This window comes from Pteropus medius, unplaced genomic scaffold (assembly GCF_902729225.1).
Source record: "Pteropus medius unplaced genomic scaffold, Ma_sr-lr_union100, whole genome shotgun sequence".
NCBI classification, from domain to species: domain Eukaryota; kingdom Metazoa; phylum Chordata; class Mammalia; order Chiroptera; family Pteropodidae; genus Pteropus; species Pteropus medius.
This window is the reverse complement of record NW_024344374.1, coordinates 1,480,063-1,495,768: the sequence shown is the minus strand read 5'-3', so window position 1 is coordinate 1,495,768 and position 15,706 is coordinate 1,480,063. Positions and strand designations below refer to the sequence as shown.

Here is a 15,706-nt window from a genome sequence, read left to right as displayed (position 1 = left end):
TTTTTAACTGTCACAGGCTCCCTAATATTCTCGATTTTCAAGAATGGAGTCTCCTTACCTATTGGTCTAAGCCCATAATTTGTAGATCCCTCTTATTCAGTATCTTTTAAAATAGTCCCTTTACTTTTATGTACAAAGGCTTTAAATTTTAACATCAATAGTAACTTGACAAGACTAAAAGCTCAAATCAATTTAACTGATATATCCTTTGTCTACTTTTCAACAGAACTTTTCAAATTCGAATTAATAAAGCGTGAGTTACTCCCATAAGCAATCCGAAGGAAAAGAAGACAATAGGTGAGTCTCAAAATTTTAACCAATAGCTTTTTATATAATATACTGAGATATAATAAAAGCGGTGTCAGTTTAGTATACCTGGAGAAGCTGACCTCTGTCATACATGATTAGTGATACACACTGAGGTTCTCAAAATCAGATATGCTCCAAACCCCATATACCTAATTCTGAGGATATATCCTACAATGCTTGAAAACTTATTTCCTTTCTTAAAAACCTATTTATAATTTTAAAATTTATTTCACTTATAACTACTGTGAGATTTTTTCTCATCCTTGTATCCATTACATGCAAAAGGTACTTAATAATAAATGTCTGTTGAATAAGACCTTGGATAAGATATGGCAAACGGCCTATTATAGAGAATGTATCTATAGGACACAGCCTGAAATAAACTATGGAGAATAATCACTGGCATATTTTTTTAAAAATAATCTCCGTTAAGTATTACTAGGGTCAGCTCCAAAGAATCTTTGAAGACTGTGAGACTTGGCTTCTAAGTTTATTGTAGATTTTATAATTATTCAGCAATTCTATATACTTAAAAATTATAGCATTAAAAAAAAGTGAGGCCCCAAAAGAATTTTAAAATACCTGTAATGAGAAAGTTTTTTTTTAAAAAAAGATATACATTACATGTTGTCATTCCTATTACTACTGTTTAAATTTTGATGTAAAAGTATTGGACCTAGGCATCTGGTATCATCATATGACCTTTTTCTCAGAATAACATACACAGTTTAAAGTCTACCTATAAAAACAAAAGTCACAAGTTAACAAAATATAATAAAATTTACCTCGCTGGAACTGGTAGTTTGGGGCAAACACCAGAAGCTTTTGAAGGTATAGTATACTCTGAAGGCTTTAGGGTGTAGCTACATAGTGCTGAGCCTGTTGAAAGAAAAGCTGTATGTTAGCTAGCAAGCAGAGTCTGAATAAATTCTCTTATTCTCTTATTAATTCACTTTTTTTTGTGACTATTAACTCAACATATACAACTTTCAAACAGTCTAGAACATTATAGAATAAGAATCTGATTCAGTATCAGTCCTCGATTTATTAAAACTGATTCTTCACCAATAACTTACGTACAAATTTTAATTCTTAATATTAAAGACAATAATAAGTACTAGAACTACCTTTATTGAGTGTCTGCCACATGTCAGACTCTATATATATACATATATACACATACATACATATATATTTTTTTAAGAATGAATTTTAATTGTAACTGACTAAACTGTGTCCAGGAACGTCTCCGATCAAATAAAAGAAACATAATAAAACTCTCCTATTGAAGAAACCAAGAGTTTTTGCCAACCCCAGTGCTTCTGAAGATTAGGCCAAGAGTAATTCATTCCCAAAGCTGGTTCTGTCCCCCACCCAAGTTTCTCATCCCAAGAGGAGGGTTAGGAATCGATGAGGAACCTGTCTCCTCCTCCCATCATGCTGGGAACTCTTAGAAAGTTACTGGTGGGTGAGCCCTCCTCTCTCACACATACACACACACACACACACACAATATTATTTATCATGATCCTATAAGGCAAGTATTATTAAACTCACTTTACATAGGAGGCTAGAAAGCCTAAGAGATAAGGTAAATAAATTGCCCAAAATGACACAGCTACTTAGTGGAGGTGAGATTAAACTCTAGATCTCTTCGACCACAAAACCGATACTCAATTACAAGCCACCCGTCTTTTCTACACTTTCGATTGGTAAATATTGAAAATTATTGCTTATAGCACATGTGCATTCATTCAGATAATATATCACTTTTTTTCTTATTTAAAGGGCAGGAAATGCTAACTAATAAACTGAACTGATAAAACCGATAACTTAATAAAAGGATCCTCAGTGTTCAGATAGTTTAAAACAGCTTAAATTCAATCCTAGATGTTATGCAACCATTTATTTCTCTGACTATATGGCTAATATATATCTCAACAATATATAAAATTCAGATGAATACAGTCCATCAAATTGTTGATAAATCTTATTTTACCGACCTGTTAATTTTGTAATATAGCAACAAATATACAGTAAGGTTTATGGTGCAATAGGTATTAACTGAGGAGATCTAAGCTGTAGTCTAATTTTGCTGAGGACCTACAGCATTATATCATGTAAACTGTTTGTGTTTTATTAATTGACATTCCTACCAGATTACTAGTTTGGTCAAATACGTTATTATTAAATACAAATAGAATAGCTTTGCATTTGTATTATAGCAATAATGGACTTTTCAATGTACTACCATGGAAAAAGTTTAAAATATAATGTGAAGTGAAATTGGCAGATTTTAAGATTGAAATGATTATGGAAATGTTATATAAAGATGTGAGAAGAAACTTAGAAGGGAATACAGAAGAAAGATTTGTTGGGACAACAAAATTGAGAGTGATTTTATTATATTATACCTTGTCCTATCAATCAAAGAATATTTTAGAAAGCCACATACCTGCATTTAATTCAGTAGTGCTGCCCACAAACCAGGAAACAACTTGCCAAGTGTTTTTATATGTGGGTTGTTTTAGCATACGTTCATAAATACATGTAGCATTTAGTTTATATAAAGATAATTCAAGTAATTTGACCATGTAAAATATTTTTAAAGAGATACTTGAAAGGAACATGGCATTGCTCTTCTAAATTCTTTAGCTTCTTAGGACAGACCCAATAAGAAACTAAGTTTTTGAAATTGTTTTTGATCACTTTTCCACTTTAATGACTTTTTTTTTAAGTTAAGCAAAATATTAACTATCTAACACTTCTAAAATTAGTCTTTCATGTATAAATATAATGCCACTTAATTCCATTTATAGCAATTTTAGAGAAGACATCACTGCCGTGGCAAACAAACATTTTGGATTAATCTCTGAAATAGCTGGGAGCCCTATTATAGAATTGTGCATGAAAAAATAGCAACTGTGCCAATAACTGCAGAGCACCCAATGTGATCATCATCTTCCTGATCTGAATTGTCAACTTATTTCTTTCACAGTCCAAGATGGAATTGATTTGCACAATATAAAAGGCCCTAACTAAAGCACTTTGTGTCAGAGCTGTCAAACATACTGCTCCATCTGAATTCAGTGAACATAATCTCCATCCCCACCCTTTCTTCATTTAAAAAAGGAGGTCAGCAGGTGCAACAGAGTTCAATTTTATAAATACTTTCCCAGGATAATGTTCAATGAAAGGATAATAGCCTTATCTTTGATGGTATTCTGGGACACAGGCCAGTACTAAATAGATCCTGTGTTAAATAGATTAAAGGAAAAAGATCTTTACAACGTGTTAGTAGTAACAATTGTAAGAAACGTTATACTCTTTCCTGCTCAAAAGGTTGATGGATAGAGTAGTCTCAGTGAAGAACATTAAAACAACCCAGTAATGGCAAATGTTTTACAATTGTTTTTCTTTTCCCATTTATTAGCTAATGCATTTTCGGTGAACACTTTTAAGGTAGTATCTATCTTATTTTTTTTTTTAATATGGGAAGTATAAACAATACTTAGCACAAAAAGTTTAGTCATAAGCAATAAGACAGTTTTTCTCCTAATGCAAAGAGCAGGGAAAAACCATACTTGAGTAATGGAAAGTCTAAAATAAAAACAAAAAACTTATCTAAACCACAGCAGAGGCAATCTATGCAACTCTGCCAATGTTATTCAAATGCCATCAAAATGAGTGATCTTAGGAACCTAACTTTTGTATATAAACATTTATCTTGTTTAAGTACTACGATTTTTCAAATGCCCCGTAATATTCAATTATTTATTCTTTAGCTCAATAACACTTATAACAACTTCCCTAAGAGGTATGTTTCCATCACCACGCTCTAAACATTACAGATGAAAAAAATAAGTAATACTTCTAAGGCCTTATAAGCAGTCACTTGCAAATGAGAAATAGAATCCTTTACTCCTAGGCTACGGTGCTTCTTCTGTGTCATGCTTAATAATCACAAAGAGACAAGTATTCAATAAGCTCTTGGGCAAAAAACCTGAGTTTGTTACATAGATACTTTAAAAATAACATGTCTGAAAAAAAATTTTTTATACCACCTACTCTCCAAATCTGCTCCTCCCATATATTTTTGATCTTGGTTATGGCTCCATCATCCACAAAATCCCCAGAGTGAAATGTGGAACTCATCTGTTCTCTTCTTCTTTATATATCATCTTCCTATTTCATTAAAGACATTCAAGATGCCAAGTCCTGACAACCAGACCTTTCTATGTTATCTCAGACCTTCATGATCTCTTACTGAGTCAGTTAAACTACACAGTCCCAGAGGGTTTCTCTCTCAATCCAGAATACAACCTTCAGAATATTCTTTGCAAAATGGGCATTAGTAGTATTACACCCCTGCCCTCAGGATAAATTCCAAACTCCTTAGCTTTAAGACCCTCCAATAAGGCCTCTACCTAGATCTCTAGCTTCAATTTAACATAATAAATTACTTACAATTGTTGGCTGTTGAACAAGCTTCCAGGACTTTTCCCAGGCTGTTCCTGGTGCTTGGGCTGTCCTTTCCTAACTGCCCATCTGAGTGTTCAAGTTTGAGCAGAATTTCTACAAACTACTCAAGAGTCACCTCCCCCCATAAGCCTTCTCTGACACACCCAAACGAATCTATTTACTGCTTAGCTCCATTATAAAACAGCACATTATTTTGTAACTTTTTGATTTATATATCATCTCTATTTTTAGGATGTGAGTTCTTTGAGAACTGGGACCTTATGCCTTCAAAATATCTAGAATCTGCATCTCCTGGCACATAGACAGTACTCAAAAGCCATCTGTTGAATAAAACAGCATGTACTGTTATATTCACTGCAAAGTATACTACCTAAAACAAGATTTCTCAACCTTGGTTAAGACATTTTGGGCTGGGCAATTCTAATTGTAGGGGTATATTCTGTGCATTACATGATGTTAGAAGCACCCCTAGTCTCTATCCACTGGATGCCGGTAGCCTCCCCCTAATTCCTCACCCAGTGTGACAACCAAAAACGTCTCTTGATATTGCCAAATGTCACAGGGGTAGGGGTAGCAAATCACCCTTAGTTGAGAACTAGTGGTCTAAAACACCACATTATTTGGAAAAAAAAAAAAAAGACACAAACAGAAAGTTGGTAAGTGAGAGGCTAATTCTTCTTGCTTTAAAATTGTTAGATTTGCTATCACAGTAATATTTGTAGGATATACTACAATAAAGAGAAACAGATTCCTTAATAAACATGATTTAGAAAAGTCTAGTTAATAAAAAAAACTCAATGCAGAACAGTTTTCATTAAGAGAAACAAATTACATTGCCACACGAAGTCCAATGAATTTAACCCCTTTCTCTAATTAAGAAAGTATTATGTATTTATATGCTGGAAGAACGCAAGACAATTTCCAATTTCAATTTCTAGTAACCAGTGAAAAGTACGGACATATTTGCAATTTCCAAGAAGCACCATTTAACTAGCTGGTGGCATGACATTATCTATCGATCACTACTGGCACACACTGGGCACTCAATAAATATATGCTGAGTGAATTAATTTTGGATATCTATGTGCAAGACTTCTACTAGGTATTGTGGAGGACAAAGAGAAGTTTGACCATCTATTATAAAGCGAGTTCCTTAAACATGGGACTGTACCATGTCTTTGTTTCTTTGGCACATACTTAATAAGTGCTAATTAATTATTTGTTGAATGAGGAATTAGTTTAAATTGTATTCTCAAATGGAAGAATTTTCCTCTTTTTAACAATCAAGCTACCTTTGCTGGTTTCTGACTTGGAAGCAATTAAATCAGTTGCTAGGGCTGATCGTTTCATTCATTTACAAATAATATCAAGTATAATCTTTTGATTCACTGTGCCACAAGAATCTGTACTAACTTTGTGGTTTAAGTTATACTGTTACTGACTGATAAGAAAGAGGGTAATATACTGAATATTTACAGATACTAACTCTAAAAAACTGGATAATGATAATCAAAAGGCTTATTAGCATTCAAAGATTTTATATGAATGGATCACATAATCTTTCAAGGTTTTCAAACAGCAAAACACTGAAAAAGCAGCAAGCTGCATGACTACTCAAAATGTGAACATGGTCCAAACGGCAGGTCATAAATCTCTCAGAATTTATATAAAATGCAGTACATTGAAGAAGTACCCTTAAGTGGGAGGGCTTTTACACATGCTATAAATAGGGCACACACACAAAAAAGGAAAATAAGATTTCTGCCAGTTTACTACTGTGTTAGGGAAAACAAAATATGTATTATAAATAGTTTAACAAGAATAATGCAAAAGGTAATAAAGAATTCCATGTGAAATATTAGCAACCACTGAGAACATGCAGTCAGCCCCTAACTTAATCAGAAGTGATTCTCATTTCTAAACTGTTTAGAATTTAGAGTGCAAGTGGAAAGAATAAAATGTCAAGCGAAGCATCTGGCACAGTGCATGGCACAAAGTAGGTATCAATAAATGCTATGCTGAAGCAAAACGCAAGGCTTAAGTATGATTTATCTACTCAGACTTGGATGCCCGCGCAGAACAATGGGGACAGTGAAGTAAAGTGAAGGGCTGATTGGCCAGAGGTGGTGATCGGGCCAGAATTAGAGAAGGAAGAGAGGAAGGGGAGAACTGAACTGTCTGAGCAAACATTATCTTTACCACCTGTCATGGTCTGGCTGGGATGAGATGAATACCTCATATAGAGATGGAGTTAGCAGCAGAGGGAGGATTATTTGCCCCGCTACAATGTACACGTTCTTTGAATTTTCAAAAATAATGATAATAAAGGAGGAAAAAAAACCTGTTTATCAGAAACTGCAGGAAAGGAAAGCTGATGAAATTCATGCTCTGTTGAAAATAAGAACTGAGATGGGAGCTCTCGCCAGCTGGTTTCAGTTTCTCTGTAGGGTATAAGGTTAGAAAAGAAAGAACAAGAGGGCTTAAGAGAACGGGTATAAATAATGACTTGGAGAGTATGTATAGGAGAGATAAATGAATGAATAAGATGAATTATTTAACAGATGAATAAAAAGAACTGATTTCACAGCAATTCTGGTTAGACTGAAGCTAAACAATTTACCTACTGGTGGCAACATGGATATAGAATTGAGCAAAGGATAAAGCGCACTGAGAGAATGAGAAATTATTAAGTGTCAATAGAGATGAAGAGGGAAATTCTGTCCATTGTTCTTTCAAAAAAACATTTATGAATAGCTACTATGTGAGGTACTATATGAAGGCTTGGGTATTTCAAGATGAACAGAGCATGATCGGCCCCCAGGATGCACTACTGCAGAAAGGTGATAAACAAAGAACCAAAGAAGTTTCATACTGAGACGTTATAGTATTTGGCAACTTTATTTTTTTAAAGGCAATTTTTAAATTGTTTTGTTCTCTAGCATCATATGTTTATGATTCTGTGTCATATATTACGACCCATAATGATAAAATGAGTATATTTATACACCTTCCACCCAACTCATATACAAGGACTTATCCTTTTATATTCATCTAAATTCTTCTGTTTGCCTTTCCAAGCTCTTTGTAATACAGCAGCATCGCCACATAACAAATCTAATTTCTAGCTATTTTTTCCAAACTTTTTATTTTAGACATACTTTACAAAGCATTCAACGAACTTGTTTCCAAGAAAACAACTCCTCTTTCTTGTCTAAGAGAAACAAAAAAATTGAGGAAATATTTTATTTGCCTAATAAATGCATTTCCTACAAACATTACTACAGGAACAAAGAGCTTTCCTTTAAAAGTTTTCAAGAATTTGTAAAGGTAATAGACATTCACACGAATGGATGGCTGTAAGTGCTAAAACGTACTTTCAAATGTCACAGAAACTTAAAATTTTTTGAAAAGGATTTATATTATCCTTCCATCCTGGTTAAAAAAAAAATGTCATTTTATGTTGCATTTAAAAATAAGGCTTAACATTATCATTTTAAAAGTTATGATCATTCTTTCTTTTTCATGAACTTTTAAATGTAAAATACACATAACAAAAATTTACCATCTTAAACACATTTAAGTGCACAGTTCAACAGCATTAAGTACACTCACATCATTGAGCAACCATCACCACCATCCATCTCCAGCACTCTTCATTTCTTGCAAAATTGAAACTCTTTACCCAAAAAACAAGAACTCCTCATTCCTCTCTCCCCACAGACCCTGGCAACTACCATTCTACTTTCTGTCTCTATAAATCTGACTATTCTGAGTACCTCATATAAGGGAAATCATACAGTATTTGTCCTTTTGTGACTGGCTTATTTCACTTAACATAATGTCTTCAAGGTTCATCCATACCGTATATGTGTCAGAATTTTCTTCCTTTTTCAAAAAAATTGTGATAACACAACAGAAAATTTACCATCTTAACCATTTTAAGCATACAGTATAGTAGTGTTAATTATTTGCACATTGTTGTGCAACAGAGCTCTAGAATTTTTTTACCTCGTAAAACTGCAGTCTATACCCACTGAATACCATCTCCCCATTTCCCCCTCCCCCAGCTCCTGGTGACCACCATTTTGCCTTCTAAGAGTTTGACTACTTTAGATATCTCATGTAAGTGGAATCATACAGTATTTGTCTTTTTGTGATTGGCCTCAAGGTTCATCTATGTTATAGCATGTAACAGGATTTCTTTATTTTTTAAGGCTAACTAATATTCCACTTTATATGTATGTGTGTATGTGTGTGTGTGTGTGTATACACTATATATATATATATATATATATATATATATGTATATACCACACTTTATCCATTCATTTATCAATGGACATTTAAGTTGCTTCTATATCTTGGCAGAATAATCCTTCAATAAACCTAAGTCTGCAGATATCTCTTTGAAATCCTATTGTCAATTCTAAAAGTGAGATTTCTGGATTATATAGTAATCTATTTTTTTAAAGACTTTATATATATATTTTTAGAGTAGTTTTAGGTTCATAGCAAAACTGAGAGGAAAGCACAGAGATTTCCCATATACCACCTGCCCCCACATATGCATGGCCTCCCCCATTATCAAATCCCCCATCACAGTAGTACATTTGGTACAACTCGTGAACCTATATTAACACATCATCATCATGCAAAGTCCACAGTTTACATGAGGGCTCACACTTGGTGTTGTACATTCTGTGGGCCAAATGTATAACACTATCTATCATTAGAGTATCACATGGAGTATTTTCACTGCCCGAAAAACTCTCTGTGGTAATTCTATTTTTAATTTTTGCGGAACTGCATACTGTTTTCTATAGCAGACACATCATTTCACATTTCTACCAACAGTGCACAAGGATTCTAATTTCTCCGTATCCTCAGTAACACTTATTTCTGTTTTGTGGGGCTTTTTGTTTTTTGTTTCTGGTAGTAGCCATCCAGTTGGGTGTGAGGCGGCATCTCACTGTGGTTCTAATTTGCATTTCCCTGATGACTAATGATGTCCAGCATCTTTACATGTCCTAATTATTAACCATTCATGTATCTCTTTAGAGAAATGTCTATTCAAGTCTTTTGACTGATTTTAGATTAAGCTGTTTGTTTTTGTTGTTGTTGAGCTGTAGGGGTTCTTTATATAATCTGAATATTAACCCCTTATCTGGATCTTATCACTTATAAAATTTACAAATATTTTCTCTCATTCCATGGGTTGTCTTTTCACTGTTGTATCCTTTGATGCACAGAAATTTTAAATTTTGGTGTAGTTAAATTTATCTATTTTTCTCTTTTGTTGCCTGTGCTTTTGGTTCATATCCCAGAAATTATTGCCAAATTCAGTCTGTTCATGCATTTGGGCTCTTTCTTGGACTTTAAGCAATTTTCTCTTACAAATTTGGAAATTTCCCATTAAACCTAAATTATCCTTAAAGATAATGAAAGTAATGACTGAGATCTATATATTGGAGATCAAAGGGCTTGTTTATTATCTAATAGAAACATAGCTGTAACAATATGTGGACACAGATAACAATAAATTATCTGTTCCTTCCAAATCAATTTACACCTCAAATGATGGAAAGGTAAAAGGGAGAAAAATAATGCAAAAAGCAGAGAAAGAATGATCTCAGTGACAAAAGTAACACTGAAATCAATTCTTACCAGATCTAATTTTAAGTCACCAATCCAAAGAACAACATAGATTCTTTTGAGAAATTCAGAATTTTCAACTTAGGGTTGCTGTTAAAATTAAAGTGTTTAGGCCCCTACACCAAAGGTTCGCTATTATAATTTTATAGTTTTCCTATTTGCTTTTTAAAATTATTATCTTCTCCATCTTCCATTGCTGTGCTTCTTGATGCTGCCATTATTATTACTTTTTTTAAATGCCCAATATGTTGACTCATTCTGCAAGCAGCTTAAGCGTGCCTTTGTAGCTAGGCACCAATTTAAAAAGTCTGTTTTCTGAAATAACATTTATCATTAATGTTCTTGAACACCTACTTTGTCCAAAACACTGTGGGAAATTACAAAACTGCAAAACTCACCAGAAGGGTCTAGCACGCCAATAGGGCAGCATGGGGCATTTCTCCCCAACAGTATCCCTACTTCATAGATGGGGAAACTGAGACATGGAGAAATCAAATAACTTGCCCAGGGTTTCATAGCTATTAAGTGGAAGGACCAACATGTGAACTCAGGTAATCTAGCTCCAGAGCCTATACTCTGAACCACTCAATGACACTTCCTCCCGGGTAGACTGTGTATGCTCGCATTGTCTAAGATTTTAGAAAAACCCTTAAAGAATAACTCATCCCTCCTTCAGAAACCTGATAATGACAAGGCTGGTAGTTCTGGTATTAGATTCAGCAAATCAGCATATCTGAGGATATTATGTGGAAACAGAAAACGAGATCTTAGAGAGTAGTTGGTACCTCTTTATTCAATGCCCACCAAATGCCTCGGATTCTTCATGCATCATCTCATTTAATCCTCACAACAATTTATGAGAGGGGCATTGTTTTAAATCCACATTTTTTTCAGATGAGGAAATATAGACTCGAAGAGGCTATACCTTCTGTTCCTCATTACAGAGCCAGTCAGTGACATAAGCAGAATTAGAATCCAGATCCAAACTAATCCCATGCTCTTCTCACTATCTTATGCTGAGGGCATTCAGCGGTGGGATAGGAATACTGCCAATCTGCAGTCCTTCTGCCCTCAGAAGGCCAGCACCACCATGTGAAAGACTCTGGAGCCACGCTGGTGGGTTTCTAGGTTCTTTCTCCACCCAGCTAGAAGTTATACCAGATGGATGCCCGAGTCAGCCCTTGTTTGAAGGAACTAGAACTAGCCTGTGAATTTGGGCAGGACTAACGCAGCTCTGAGGATTCCTGCACACAAAACACAAACATGAAACCTCACGGAAGTTCAAAAACACAGGGTGTAGGGGCTATCGGTATGTAGCCCTTCATGAAGAGAGGTTAAAAAAAAAATCTCTGAAGAGAACTGAGGCAAGAGCCAAGGATAGCACCTGGATATTAGAAACTCAAGGGAACCAAGCTAGAATTCAAGAAATTGACTATGCTTATTTTCTCAGCTAATTCCTACATGTTTAACCTCAAATTTTCCCAAAACTTTATTCTTATAAAAATGGTTAAGATATAATGTTACATTAAAAAAGCAAAACACAAAATTATATACAACAACACATTGAAAAATGGTGGAATTTTTACTTTTCAGATTTCCTGTAACAGACATATATTACATTGTTATCAGGGGTAAAAATAAAATATACTAATTGAAATACTTTTAATCAATACTTAAGAAAAAAAATTACCTAGAGTAGTCTAATAATTCCCAAATACTCAAACAGGCTCCATCAAAATCACCTGAGACATTTGTTAAAAATACAAATTTTCAGAGCCCAAAGACCTATTCAATTAAAACTTCCTCGAGCAGGGCCCAGGAATTTGGAGTTTTAACAAGCTCCCTAGGTGACCATAACATTTTTTTAATCCAGGAAGTCCAAAAGTACTTTCAGTTCTCTTCTTCTTTTCAAGGTTCTTTGATGACTTATTTAATACTAGGGACAATTTATATTGGACTGAAAACACCTAATATTTAACAGTGAGAGTAACTGACTAGAGTGCAGATGTGGATTGCCTAATATCTCACCATTAACGTCTGCAAACTTCTGAACATCACTCAGGGTTTTCAGTTCTTGTCTTGGACACGCTGCTACACACAGTGCTACAGACTTAATCTTCCGGTTTATCAAGTCCAGATTGCATGGATCCAAAAAGAATACATACCTATAGCATAGAGAAAAATATTGAGATATTACTTCATAAAACACATTCTTGTTCACTGCATATGTGACTAAGCCTAAAAGCAAAGAACATTTCTTCAAAATTCCTTCACAAATTTAATCACAGATGAACAAACATTTCACTAATCTAATCACAGATAAATTCTTTTTAAAGAATGATTGCTCATAAATATACTGTTAATAGTAAGGAGAGAGGAATTATAGGACTCACATTTTTCATGATCTATTTTTCTTATTAAAAATTTTTTATCATGTGTATTTTATAATTAAAAATCATTTGTTTTTCTAAATAATTAATTTTAGGTTTTTTTTGGTCAAACTTGTATCAAAAAAATTACTGGAATATCCCAAGACTGCTATATAACATGAATTGTAGTTTATAGATTATACGTAAACTTTAGTTAATAAATATATAATTATAAAAAATACATTATAAAGTTAAATACATAAAGTTGAATGGAGACTAGAGGGAAATATACCAACATTTTAACTGCAATCATCTCTGGGTATAAGAATAAAGTAATTTTAATTTTCTTTCACTTTTACTTTTTACTCATATTCTAGAAAGAATGCTAATTACTTTTGAATTGATAACTACAAGTATTGTTTATTTAAAAAGTCCATTTCATATAAACAAAATAATCCCCCAATCCTAAATTATCCCTTTTGTATACTGTACATTTATATTTTAGAAAAGGGAAGATTAATTAGAAATTATAACAAATTTTTTTAATGTTATAAAGTAGAAGAGATGAGAAAGATTACAGCTGTTATCATTTGCCCAAAGAGGCATTAAGAGCCAAATGTTCTTAACTGAGATAAGCAAAATCTAATATTATGGATCAAGGGAGGGAGTACAAATAGGAATGCTCTTATGCAAGATAAGAGTTAAAAAACCTCCAGCCCTGAGTTTAATGCTACCAGGTTCATGGTAAGTTTTATAAAATCATTGGCAGATACATTATAAAATCATGTATCTGCCAATAGCCTTTCCCACATTATTCAACTCTGTTGCTATACAAAATATGATCCAATTCAGGAAATATAACAAAATACAAGAATTGGGTGAGAACACTGAAAAGCAAAAATATAAAGTCAATACATGTGCTGGGAAGGACAAAATAAAAGAATACTAGGAAAAAAAGTAAATAGAAAAAAAAGTGTGTGTGCATGTGTGTGTGTGCGTGCATACACGGATGTTTATGTGTGTCACAGGGGGCGGGGACTAGAAGCCTAGCATGAAAGTCAGGTATCAGCTACAGACCACCAAACAAAACGAAAGAAAAAAAATGAATTTTTTGTAACTCTGTTAGTGGCTCCAAAACCATTAACGTTCTATGTAGATAAAAAGTAAGAAAAGAAGGCAGGTTGTGATTTGGAAGTGAGATTCACAAACTGCTTCTGTGGCTCAGGACAAGGAACTAGGGAACAGAGGAAACTTTCTATGGAAACTCTGTGTGGAAGCAATCAACCCCTAGCTCTCCCGCCATCTGTCCTGTACATCTTATTGGGAATGCCCAAGGCCCTGTGCAACGAGCCACACAAAGCCAGCCCCTGGCCAGGGAACAGTCAGGTCCTTGAGGAAGGTGTCATAAAATCTTCGTATCATTTACCACCGCCACTAATAAGAATAATACTATTACCAATAAAAATAAAAATGGTTGCCAACATTTACTGAGTACTTACTAAGTACCAGTGTATTGAACCCTTTATATATATGTATTAACTCATTTATCCTTACAACAGGTGGGCAGGTGGGTACAGGAATTGGGGTGAGGAAGAGGAGTTAAGTGCACGTTTCCAAGTGATGAGCAAAGTTTTGAGAAATAGCTGGAGAAACCACATAACAGTAGAAAAACAAGCTTGAGGAAAAGGAGAGAAAGCAGAGGGTTCCAGAGCCTTGCAGCTGGATGAGTGTACTGCCTTTTATAGCCTCCTGGGAACAGATGCCTTATCTGATTGTCCTGCAGGTTTCTGCCCCGTCCAAGGCCAAAAGTGCCCCCATTACATTTCCAACTTATTTATATCTTACAGCACATTCCATTGATTTGTCATAGTGACTAGGCTGTAACTTTATACCACACCTGGGTCAGACCAATCTGAGCTTGCTTTCTGGTTCTCTTTCCCAATAGTTCTCTGACCTTGGGGAATATATTGATCCTTCTGAGTTTCAGTTTCCTTATCTATAAAAATGCATACCACTTCCTTTACAGTTTGTTGTAATGTTATTGGTAATGCACACGAAGCACCTGACATACAGCATATATACTCAGTAATTCGCATCATTAAGAAAACGATTTGCCTTTCACAAATTTTACCCTTGATAGTAAGGCACAAAATTCAACACTTTCTGATACGAGCATAAAACAGTACAACACACTAATATTTAACTACCACTTGGAAGAAAAATCTGTGTGGGAGTATTCATGACTATTAGGTCATTAGCCTTGATAAAGGCTGAGGAGGCTTCCAGAACTGACCTAGTACAAAGAAAACAACACAAGAGGGAGAGAAGAATTCTACAATGACTAAAATACTGCAAAATTAACCATGTACATTTTTTTTAGCCTGTTTATGGTTTGGAAGAATCTACTTCAACAAAACTAAAAAAATAATTATAAATGGCATTCTCAGGAAATATACTCACATACGTACACGCCGTTAGACTCAAAACCATCACCTACCTCCACAGTCTAAGTACATAGTATACTTAATTCCTCACACATTTCACATATTCAAATGCACATACACACAATGCATGTGTGCACGCCTAACACTGTTTTAAATAATAATTTATAGGCCTTAGATTCAGATTTTAGTAATGCTTACTAGATGTCTGGGTGCTGGGAACTGCCATGTTCATGACTTTATTTGATCCTCATAACAACTCTGGGAGAAAGGCCATCACCATTCTACAGAAGACAAAATCGAGACACCCCCATTCCCACCAAGGCAATAACTACACAGCCCAAGAAAGCTAGTAGATGCCAATGCATGAATTCAAACCTAGTCTGATTCTGAATTTTACTGTTTCCAATCTGCTCTATTCTCAAAATATTTCCTATAAACCCAACTAATAAT

At 34.4% G+C, this 15,706-nt stretch overlaps 1 protein-coding gene across 3 annotated transcripts in view; it reads right to left on the bottom strand.

Moving 5' to 3' along the window:
• Positions 1 to 15,706, bottom strand: part of SLC44A1 (solute carrier family 44 member 1) — a 161,308-nt gene that overhangs the window by 70,387 nt on the left and 75,215 nt on the right. For all 3 annotated transcript variants that reach the window (XM_039870611.1, XM_039870609.1, XM_039870610.1), the window contains exons 4-5: positions 12,472 to 12,608; positions 1,095 to 1,188 (exon numbers count right to left, since the gene is read on the bottom strand). In XM_039870611.1, coding sequence (XP_039726545.1) covers positions 1,095 to 1,188; positions 12,472 to 12,608 — 231 coding nt within the window. The remainder of the gene's footprint in view (positions 1 to 1,094; positions 1,189 to 12,471; positions 12,609 to 15,706) is intronic.